Source organism: Crinia signifera, chromosome 8 (assembly GCF_055691185.1).
Source record: "Crinia signifera chromosome 8, ASM5569118v1, whole genome shotgun sequence".
Taxonomy (NCBI): Eukaryota; Metazoa; Chordata; class Amphibia; order Anura; family Myobatrachidae; genus Crinia; species Crinia signifera.
This window is the reverse complement of record NC_139224.1, coordinates 128254708-128267209: the sequence shown is the minus strand read 5'-3', so window position 1 is coordinate 128267209 and position 12502 is coordinate 128254708. Positions and strand designations below refer to the sequence as shown.

General features: G+C 45.0%; 1 protein-coding gene across 1 annotated transcript in view; it reads left to right on the top strand.

Annotated features, from left to right (window-relative positions):
* The window catches only part of LOC146027287 (uncharacterized), a 163015-nt gene that overhangs the window by 132348 nt on the left and 18165 nt on the right, over nucleotides 1-12502 (top strand). The window contains exons 8-9 of the mRNA XM_083158221.1: nucleotides 5854-5886; nucleotides 10019-10051. Of these exons, the coding sequence (XP_083014347.1) occupies nucleotides 5854-5886; nucleotides 10019-10051 (66 nt within the window). The remainder of the gene's footprint in view (nucleotides 1-5853; nucleotides 5887-10018; nucleotides 10052-12502) is intronic.

The following is a 12502-nucleotide window of genomic DNA, read 5'->3' as shown; positions in this document are numbered from 1 at the left end:
CACCCAGGGTGCACATACAACTCAAGTATCTGCTATACTCACCACTGCCTCTAACTCTGAAAAATTAAGTGCCACTTAGAGAGGTCAATAACTGTGCATAAATTGCAAACATTATTTGTTACATTATAGAAACTCTCTCTGCAATTCTCCACTTTGCAACATAGTAAAGATCTGACATCCTATATTGCTTGCTACCACTTCTCACCTATATCTTTGCTTACAAATTAACAGATAAAGACTCAGACAGATGTTGTAAATTAGTGTGTTTTGCTCATGTATCCTAGGGAAATGGCTATTAGAGCAATTATTAATGTAAGATTCCCCTCTGCATGAGCCGACCTGCACACCTATCTTATACTTGAATTCCAGACTGTTAGAACTGTATCTTAACCAGGATAACATTTAACACTTGTTATAACCACATTCGGATATCCTGGGATACCATATATTCAGAAAGCCCCAATATTCTCACCGCTTTCTTACTATATTGTAAATAATAACTGTTGTTGTCTACGTTATGTCCGTCTATCTGCATGTTCTATGTCGATTGTACCATATTCCTCATTTATTTAGAGGAATTTTTTAATACATATCCATTAAAAGTGAAATTTTATTTAATTAATAGCTTTTCATAAGGCTTGTGCCCCACACAGGGAGACTTCTATATGTCCTCTCTTGGACATATCTTTTCTCATTCTCAGCCATTATATCCACCACGATCCTCCAAGTGTTCAATTCTTCATTTGTGACATGTCCTTTGCAATACTAATCCCATATGTACTAACATATGCGATTAGTATTGTAAAGGCTATGCAATAAGGCAGTATGTACCACAATTGCTAAGTACATCTTGCCCTTTCTCTGAACTCTGACAATCACAGCTTTGTGTGGGGCAGGATGCTGGATGGTATCAAAAGAGGCTAAATACTCTCTATCATGTGTTGTTCCTGTTGTTAGCCATCCACATAGGAACGATGATGGAGCTGCTCTCTGCCAGTATTATAGAGGCTGATAGTATCTCTGAGACAAGGGTACCAACATTGCTAGATAATCCCCATGATGTAACTAATTTAGGGATTCTTTTAAGAAGGAGCTATTACCCCTTTAGCACTATATCTTTCAGAAATGAATGAGCAATGATGATGCCAATGTTTTCTATTGTGTATGCCTTATCTTGTTGCACGCCCCCACGCATTGTTGACGAGTGTCGGCATCTGCTGACACTGCAGCTCAATTCTCCCAATATCCTTAATGATGTTCGGCACATCGTTATGTGTGTATGCAGTGGGGAACAACATGATAGGGGGATCTCTGCCGCCGTCTACCCCCACCTCTCCCGTGCTTCACAGCCGCCTCTCCCCCCACCGCTCTCTGGAGGGATTTTGCCATCTTTACTTCTGCTCACACCACTGTTTCTCCTTCTTTACCTGCAGCCATGCTCTTCCACCCTCTCTCCCCTCCACTGGCTCCCCCACCCTATCTCCCTCTGCTGTGCTGTTGCTGTCTCTCCTCCTAACTCTCCCCAAAGAGGGAGAGATGGCGGCAGCAGCACAGCCACACACTTACACCGGAGCTTAACACAGTTGTTCCTGGTCATGCGCCAAAGAATGCTGGGCGCACCCAGATAAACGTGGCTGCATGCAGTGGAGAAGTCATTCGATATTGAGTAACCATTGAATGATTTTTCCTCTGTACAGGACCTTGCAAATGGATATGTAGCTGTAAACATCCATTTGCAACACTGCACACAGAATGGGGTGCCAGTGGGGACCTTATGCCCTTACACATTATGCCACACAAAGTAATGCTTATTACTAATTATAACACGCACCTAATACCACTGACACAGTATGCCGCTTACACAATATGCTGCACCACACAATGCCCGAGACACATTATGCCCCGCTGTAATGCTGCCCATACACTAAGGCAATATTGCATACAATCCTTCAATTTTGATTGTATCTGTGTGATAAATTGAAGGATTGTATACACATCAAATGGGTCCTCTGATGCAATTGTGGGCTCACCAGTCGAATATCGTGTTGATAGATATTACGTGCTGCACATAATATTTATAGCATTGTATAAGCAATCACATGTGGTTTTTTAGCAATCGGCGGGCAGGGGGCAGATGGAGCGCTATTGTTGGCGTCAGTTTGGGTAGGGGGCCAGAGGGAGCGATGATTGCAGTGTAGTGTAGTGCTGTGAAGGAACGCTAGCAGATGGCGGGAGTCAGTGGCAGTGGCAGAATTTGAAAAAAGTTTAAAAAGCTGGGCGGCCCTTTGATTAGCTGACATAGAGCTCTCTCATCGAATCAGTTGCTGCCTGAATGTGAGGCCTCTGTTTGGTTGAGAGTTCTCTCAGCCAATCAGAGGGTTGCCCAGTGTGTTCAACTTTTTTTCCAAATTCTGCCATTGCCGATGACTTCCGCCGCCTGCTAGCCATTTTCATAGCACTGCACTCTACTGCTGCATGCCATCTTCCAACAACCGATGTGCCATTGCAGATGGCATGCTACATCAGGTGCTGGAAGAGGACACTTTTGGCACCATAAGATGTTGCATTGCATACGATTGCATAAGTGTATGGGCACTGTTAGCATTCTAATTAACTTTAAATTAATAAATGAAATATTTTACAATGGCTTGATATTATACAGCAGTACACAGGCACACCTTCCCACGAATGCCAATCCTATATTTAAATTTCAGGGTATCACAGTAGCCCATTATTGAAATGTACAGTCAATGAAATGTCTCAGAAGACTGTCTTTTAACTTTCATGTATTTCATAAAATCTTTCAGTGTGTATGCAGGATATCTTTCATGATTAGCTCAAGAGGAATTGTTCACCAATAGCTTTCATCTTCCATATCTTCTAGCGTGCATGGGCCTTTAGAGTTTATGACTTCCACACAGTTTTATGATTGCTAACAGTAGTAAACACAGATGAAAGCTTTGGGTGATTCTACTGCTTATGCCATCATTAGATGGAGATAGCGTTATGGTTATTACCAGCAATGGGCACCAAGTAAAGGCTATAATGCAGCCTCTCCACACTTTGTGGTGTCCCTGTTGGGTGTAAGCACCATGTGCAGGATGTAATGACATACAGTATGTGCAATAGCCAGCAACCAGTAGACTGCCAGAAACAAGTAGGCTGCAAGCAACATGGCAGAGGATACCACCAAAGAGGTGAAAACTTTAAGGCCTCACTGGACTTGACCCCTCACTGAGCACCATCCCTTCTGGATTTAACCATAAAACCAAATATATTAAGGTTAAAGCCATATTTTATTCTAGTTATATGAAAACAAGTATTCACTTGTACAAACAGCTCTATTGTCATATTACTCTCCTGTGTCCTCTATAAATAATGTAGCTTATTAACAATAAATCATCCTAACAACAAAAACACTTGTACAGCATCACTTGCTTCTCATTGTTACCCCGCCAGTACAGTGTCGATTTTTGCTGTGCGCCTTCGGCATGCAATATCCCTATTTATGGTTTGTCTGGCTCCTACACTTTGGGGGTTATTCTGTTTGGTACGGTGGGACCGTATATGGGCGGATCGGGTTTTTTTTTCATCTGCGCATGCGTATATTTCACAATGCGCATGTGTGGCGACCGCACACCGCTCACGGACGGGTCTCTCTGTGCGAAAAAACCTGTCCGCAAGGCTACGGTCATTGTGGGCGGCATGTGGGCGTTTTTATGGTTTAATTTTAGGTATTATTCATTCTAATACCTGCTTATATATGTCAAGGTAGTTATTTTATAACCATCTACACCCATTCAGAAAGAGTTTTTTTCTACTTTAAAAGCAGGACACTCAATTCACAGAAGTCAACGTGTCAACTTTTTCACTGTAACACAAACATACCAGTTTTTTATTATTAAAAAGACACATAAACCACGTCTAAGAGCAAAAATGATGTTTTTGGACTTAATATCTACTTGCAATGGTGGAGCAATGTGCTAAGGCCATGGCCACTATTTTGCACACAATCTGTATATTTTTTCCCAAGAACTTACATTATGCACTTTCATATCTGCTATGTGCACTGTGGCGTACGCTCAGATATACGGAAGGTGTTAAGGTGCCCATACACGGTCCGTTTAACGGATCCGTTCGGCACTTAATTAGCACGCATCGCATCGGATCGCATCCCTAGTGCATGCCTTGTGCATGCACTGTGATCTGATGTGATGTGTACCTAGTACAAAAAGTATGTGCAGCACATACTTTTTGTACCGTACTATGTGATGCGCGGGAGCGCGCATCGCATAGTACTAAACGGAGCCAGCGAAAACGGACCGTGTATGGGCTGCATTAGTGGGATAACAGACGAGATCCGTCCGTGCACTGTGACCTACACTCAAGTGTACGCCACTCCCCATTGTCAGTGTTTGTGACCGTCCGTGTGGCTGTTCTGTGGGTGGACTTAAGCTCACCGTGAGCGTACTCAAAAAGTACGGTTTGACGGACCGTACGTACATGTCACCGACCTGACCAAAAAAAGGCCCCTTGATCCTGGCCCCTACATTTTGTGTGCAGGATGTAATCATAGGCGTGCGCACATTGAGTGGTAAGGGTGCGCAGGCACCCCCTAATGCTGTGCCCCCACCCCCACACTTATGGCTGCTAGTAATACCACCAATACCTTTTACCAAAGACTTTTGCTTTTTTATACTTGTATTCCATCAAAATAAGCGCCCATCAATCAATTTTTTGCATTATTATAATCAATGTTTTGCATTATTAATTGTATTACATCATTGTCATATCACTACATATCTGTGTCATCCAGATATGATTTTGACTTTATTTGCACAGAGTAATTAGAAGATTAAAACCAAAATAGGCAGGATATAATGGTGTGGCTGAGAGACGTTTTATATTGTAGTGAGTGCACGCCTGATTGGTGGTGTTAGACAGACCCAATGGCGGTGTTAGACATGCCCAATAGGTGGTGCTAGGCACACCGCTTTGACAGTGCACCCCCTAATAAAATGTGCTGCGCACGCCTATGTACCCCCCACTAGCAGAGCAACAGCTTTTTTCGGTACTTATGAGTTATCCGGGCGCCCGATTTCTAAATCGGGTCGGATCGGGCACATCGCATCGCATCGCATGCGACCATCGGATGCGATGCGATGACCCGATTTTTCCATAGGAATCAATGTTAAAATGGACAGAGTCCATTTTAACATGGAATTCAATGGGAAAAAGGGGTCCTTTTCATACCCCTACTATCCAAGTGGGCATGGAGTTGGATATAAACCTGTGGCGAGCGTAGCGAGCCACCGAGCCCGAAGCGTGGCGAGCGTAGCGAGCCCCGCGAGGGGACATAGAATACCGTCCCCTCGCGGGGCTCGCTTCGCTCGCCACGCTTCGGGCTCGGTGGCTCGCTACGCTCGCCACAGGTTTATATCCAACTCCATGCCCACTTGGATAGTAGGGGTATGAAGAGGACCCCTTTTTCCCATTGAATTCCATGTTAAAATGGACTCTGTCCATTTTAACATTGATTCCTATGGAAAAATCGGGTCATCGCATCCGATGGTCGCATGCGATGCGATGCGATGCGATATCGCATCGCATCGCATCTGATTGTATGCCTTAACTTAAGGCATACAATCAAAAAATCGGGCGCCCAGATAACTCATAAGTACCCTTTTTTCTGTATAAGAAGACCACACAGTACACATCATGATGATGTGTCACATTATTTACTGAGATTATTACATGAGATGCAAGTCATATTAATATAACATTTATGTTTTATGATACTTTTGCCTTTTTATCATGAAAATGTTTATAACATATTTTATTTTGCCACAATAGGATGCTAACGTACAGAAAATATTAGACCACTTGGTAAGATTTTTATTATATTTTTTGTCACAGATTTATACATTTTCTTTCATTTTTAAGTGGGCTTTTAATGCATAGCAGATTTTATGATTAGCTGCTAATCTATATTATATCAGTAAACATTGTATGTACAGTATAATATTTTTTTTTAGACTACAAAGTTCATTATGATACAGTTGAAGTATGTTGGTTCAATTTAATTAAAAGCAAGTTATACCACTTTCACGCCATAGCTATAACACGGTATATTGCCATTTATTAGGCATTTCAAAACTGTTCTACTGTAGCTGCAGTGTAATGCCCCTTTCATACCGCACATATTACCTGGTATTTTGCCATTTTTTTATCATTTCAAAATGGTAATACTGTATGTGCGGTCGGAAAGGTCCACTGTAAACTTACCATTTCCCAAAAAAAAAAAAAACAGTATTTCGAAACGGTAAAAAAGCAGGGTCCTACCCATTTCAGACATGTTTTTTTGCAGTCTCAACGGGTCTGAAATGGTATTTAGGACCCAGCCAATAGTGAGCACAAGCTTGTCCCGCTCTGTGCATATCTAATGAGCAGGACTCGCTAGAGATATGCACAGATTGGGACCTCAGTGGCAGTGCTCAACATGCGCTGTGAAAGGGGTGAGATGTACAATGGCGGTACTTGATTAGTTTCACGGCTGCCGATATATCGGATGCGATATCGGCCGATCCGATGTGATTTTTTACCTCTTCATAAACCCACTATCCACTACGCATGGAGTTGATTTTATATAGTAAAACTAAACCAATTAAACCAACTAGTTCCCACTATGCGCATATGTAATGAGTGCGTGCATATAAATGAGCCGCTCATTACATATGCGCATAGTGGGAACTACTAGTTACCATCAGCCCCAGGGACTGCCCGGATCCCAAATGGACCCCACCCCGCTGCCTCCCCACTGCCCTGCATCCATCAGCCACAGGGAGGGACCTGAAGTGCTGTGCCCATGCCGGACCCCACTGCCCGGATCCCCCACGCAGGTAAGTGCCAGGGGAGGGGGTGGGTGCAGTGCAGGTACCAGGGGAGGGAGGGGGGGGTGCAGGGCAGGTACCAGGGGAGGGAGGGGGGGTGCAGGGCAGGGATCAGGGGAGGGAGGGGGGGTCCAGGAAAGGTACCAGGGGAGGGGGGGGTTATGAAAAAGACAGGCAGTAGCACATTAAACGGTTCACTGTGATGTGAATAGTACTTAAACGGTAATCTCGTGCAATGTGAATGCTAATTCCGTTTTAAATACCGTTTAAAAATACCGGTACTTTAAACGGCTCTGCAGTGGGAAAGCAGCATGATATATAACTAAAGACATTTGTAATTGCTCCAGTACACAATCATCAACAAACAGGTTTAGGTACTTGTGTAATATCTGGGTGCCAGATTTTTTGATTGGGTCGGAAAAATCACGTTGATCGCATCGCATGCAGCCAAAAAAGTTTCTGGCGCCCCCCCCCCCCCATGCCCCTTAAACATTACGTCACACATCATAATGCCCCTTGCACTGTATGCCACATGCCGTCATTAACCTTACACTCCACACACCTAAATGCACCTTACACTATGGCCGGAATTTAATTCCGCCTAAGTTCAGTGCAGTGCGAGATGTCCGCTGAATTCTGATGTTTTTCAAAGGGGAATTAACTTACAAGGCATGGTTTTGCCTTGTAAGTTAATTCCCCTTTAAAAAAACGGCAGAATTCAGCGGATATCTCGCACTACACTGAACTCGGGCGGCATTAAATTGCACCCTATTCTGTATGTCACACAACCTTATGCTCCTTACTCTATAGGCCACACATCATACTGCCCTTTACAGTACACGAATTAAGACTTCTGTACGACTAATTCGCACGGCCGCCAGAAAAATATAGATGCTCTGTGTAGGCGCAAAATGTCTATTCACCCCTGCTCTGCCAAGCAGAGCACCGAGTGACAGGGAGTCTCCCAACTGCCCCTCTTCCCATCGCAGGACATTGCTGCCCTTGGGTGGGACAGAGGGAAAGTCACAAAAAAAGGTACTTATGTAGTATCTGGGCGTCCGATTTAGAAATCGGATCGGATCGCATCGCATGCGACCAAATCGTATGCGATGCGATGGTCAAGATTTTTCCATAGGATTCAATGTTAAAATGGTCTGAGTCCATTTTACATAGAATTCAATGGGAAAAAGGGGTCCTTTTCCTTTCCCCACTATCCAAGTGGGCATGGAGTTGGATATAAACCTGTGGCGAGCGTAGCGAGCCACCGAGCCCGAAGCGTGGCGAGCGTAGCGAGCCCCGCGAGGGGACACAGAATACTTTTTAAGAAATATGCGTCCCCTCGCGGGGATCGCTTCGCTCGCCGCGCTTCGGGCTCGGTGGCTCTCTGCGCTCGCCACGCTGTATAAAATCAACTCTATGCCCACTTGGATAGTGGGGAAATGAACAGGACCTTCTTAACATTGAATCCTATGGAAAATCGCATCGCATCGCATCGCATCGCATCTGATTGTATGCCGATTCCAGCGTGCGTTGTGGGCTTAACTAGCACACACAGCATCGCATCGTATGCCTTGTGCATATGATGTGCATGCGATGCTATGCTGTGCTAGAAAAAGCTAGTACAAAAAGTATGTGCAGCACATACTTTTTGTACTGTACGATGAGGTGCCGCGGGAGCGCGCACCCCATCGTACAGCATCGCACCGCCGGCATCAGAGCGTGTGTGGGCTGCATAAGGCATACAATCACAAAATCGGCAGCCCAGATACTACATAAGTACCCAAAAAAAATCCCTGTCCCACTAAAATCTATACAGGTAGGAAGTACTGTATGCTGACAGATGCTAACGCATGGACACATAGACGCCGACAAACAGACAGATGATGACAAATGGACAGATCCTAAAACATGGGCGCTGACAATTTGATACATGGACGCTGACACAGAAACATATGTTGACACATGGACACTGACAGACGCCTATACATATGGATACGCTGACACACAGACTGCACATAAAGACACTGATGCTGACAGATGCTGACATCTAGAGACATAACACAGAAACCCAGACACTGACACAAATATGCTGACATGTGATGACACAGACTGACTGTTTTGCATCCCACTGTAGAAAACCAGGGTTTGAAAGGTTTAACCTTTTTGTTGTGTTCAGCTCCTGTGCTGAAGCCTGTAGAAGGGGAGGGCTATGTAACCGGAGTGCAGGGGAATAGAAGGCAGCCGCTGGCAGGAGAGGGACGATGCTGCAGCTGCCCAGCCTGTGCGGACGGAGGTTGTGTGTACTGTGTACACAGACAAACTTCCTGCCTGTGTGTGCTGCTGCTGCTGGGAGGAAGGGAGGTAGAGACAGGACGGACCTCACCTCAGCTGTGCAGGTTAGAGTGAGGGGCTTCCGGCGCCCACGCAGCCCCCGCTCCTCCAAGCAGTGGCGGGGGCTGCCTTACACAAGCTATGCCACTGACTCCGGCCTTTGGGAGGGAGGATTGCTAATGCTTTTGCTGCTCCGAGTATTAAGTCGAGAATTACTCAGTACTTGGGGGTGGGTACTCAGTGGGATGGCAGGGTGGCGTTTACCTGCTTGGTGAGCTCCAAACACCCATTAGCCCAGCAAGCAGGTCTGAATCAGGTTCCATATCACTTGTCTGAATCAGACCCCATATCACCATGACAAAATCATTCAATGGTTGCTGACCATCTAATTTTTTTTTTTTTACCCCATTCACAAGTAAAAGTCAGTCATTTTTCCCTGGGGGAATGGCCAGCATTTTAATGGGGTTGCCCATAAAACACGAGCTAGAATCCACCCTCGACAACCTCCCTCCCTCCCCTACCTGTACAAATGCCTCGGTGACTGTGAAAGTGACCAAGGTGTTCGCACAGTGGCCCTGCACGTGCGTACGCATGCACAGAGCCGCACAATCAGTCGCCGGAGTGATGGAACGTGAATCGGGCACCAGATCCCTCGATGATCAGCCTAGGTGTAACAGCATTAGGTAATCTAATGTAACAATGCTTTTGCATTCACCATGTGTAATATATGCAATATGTGTAAATAAATGCATGTAAAATGCTAAAGGTTTCCATTAATTTTGTTTTCTGTAATAAAGGCTAAAGTCTGTGGTGAGCCCAGGGTTGACGTGGTAAGCTATTCTAATTGATCTTACAGTCGTTTGGAAATATAAAATATGTCTGCCCATAGAACATGCTGTCTCCTCTGTAATTCTGTGAGCCTTCCCTGACCCAGCTACACATGCCTTGATCCAATCACAATGTCACGCTCCAGGGTAAAGTCAAATTATTTTCTCTGTGATGTTTCTTCCATTGGGCAGTGAGATCTAAGTACATGCTGCTCTCCTCCAACATCCTGGTCTGATGCTGCTTCATACCACACTGGCTCCCTCACTGATCTCCTGCCAGCTTTGGAGAATGGGTGCCACCATGTTGGATATGGTCAGCTGTCTGCTGCTCCTACAATAGAAATTCTTCTTAGCTTCACCTTACTCTGACAGCCAATCAGGGATTTGCATACTCTTTTTGGAGCCAGTACAAGTTTTATCTCCAGACATCATTCTCATCCATCTGGGTCCTGTATATTCATGTGCAGTATCTAGAACAATCGAACTGCGCAATATAAGGGAAAAATAGTAATGGCAATTTATTTGCTCACTGTAAAAACAGTAAAAATGTTTTTACAGTGAGCAAATAAATTGCCATTACTATTTTTCCCTTATATTGCGCAGTTCTATTGTTCTTTATACTGTCTTTTTGTATTGGGGATATTGAGCTATCCCCATTTGAACAGCAGCAATAGACGGGAAGGGTTATTATTTACCAATTAAGTCTGGTTACTGTATTTTTAATTACAAGTCTGTCCATCTGTCTGTGGCGCAGGGCTATACACTTTTGTTTTATGTGCAGTATCTGTCACTCATCATTGTTCCAGCTCAATTAGCGTAAGCAATAATAATTTCAGAACAGTAAGCGGTACTCTTTACTTAGAAGATTTTGATCGTGGGCATAGTAAAAAATTGCGGGCATCGCATGCACTAAAAAATCGGGTGCGATGCGACCGACGCGATGCCCGCGATTTCCCATAGGGAACAATGTTAAATGTCTCAATTTACCCGATTTTCCTGTTCAATGCCTCAATTGACCCGATTTTTCCATAGGAAACAATGTTAAATGGCCCACAGAGGCCAAATAGGCACCCTGAAGTGTGAAATGGCCCCCACAATTGTTAACGCCACCCCACGATCAACGTGAACCCGAAGCGTGGCGAGTGCAGGGAGCCCGCGAGGGGCGGCGGTACGCGTCCTACGACCTTTTCATACCCCCACTATCCACGTCGGCGTGGAGTTGAGAATAGAAAGTGTGGCGAGCGCAGCGAGCCACCGAGCCCGAAGCGTGGCGAGGGGACGCGGACAGCTGTGAAGCCCGTGAGGGGACGCGGATACCTGTGAAGGTATCCGCGTCCCCTCGCGGGGCTCGCTGCGCTCGCCACACTTTCTATTCTCAACTCCACGCCGACGTGGATAGTGGGGGTATGAAAAGGTCGTAGGACGCGTACCGCCGCACTCGCCACGCTTTGGGTTCACGTTGATCGTGGGGTGGCGTTAACAATTGGGGTGGCCATTTCACACTTCAAGGTGCCTATTTGGCCTCTGTGGCCCATTTAACATTGTTTCCCATGGAAAAATCGGGTCAATTGAGGCATTGAACAGGAAAATCGGGTCAATTGAGACATTTAACATTGTTCCCTATGGGAAATCGCAGGCATTGCGTCGGTCGCATCGCACCTGATTTTTAAGTGCATGCAATGCCCGCGATGGGCGCCCTTCTAGGTAAAGAGTACCCAGTTAGCTAATTCAATATTGGTCCTAACCCAATATCAGATACATTAGTGGTTCATGCCTGTTACCTCATGCTTTACCAGTCACAGCCAAGTACCAGATGCATTACCAGTCCCAGGCTGTTACTGGATGCAATACCAGTTCTAGCACTGCTTCCTCACATATTTTCTGATCCAGCTCTTATAAGGGTGTGGTTTGACTCACCAATGGTCGGGGTCCCGATGGTCAGTATACTACAGTAACATCGTTATACCACTCACCACAGATTCTATTCACTCTTATGGGGATCGTGGACCCCCATGAGGGAGAATAGCCCCTGTTGGTTGGAATCATGACTGTAAGGCAAATACAGTATATTAATAACTAATTCTTACTGAAGGGGATCATGTTGGGCCAGACACACGTCTCACTCTTACCATGTAATTGTATATAATTGTATCTAAAATCAGAATATCTCCATATACACCCCACTATACAGGTAGAGGAACATTTTTAAAAGAACATTGTGTCTAGGTACTAAGCCATGGAGAGAGATAAAGTGGACAAAGCTAAAGTACCAGCCAATCAGCACCTAACTGCCATGTTACAGGCTGTGTTTGGAAATTGATAGTTAGGACCTTGTTGGTTGGTAATCTATCCTTCTCCAGTTTCTCTCTTTCAAAGACCTATTACAAATACTCCCATGTAATAAAGTAGAAAATTATTTTCTAGGCACTGATGTCAGTGCAGATACAATAAAGA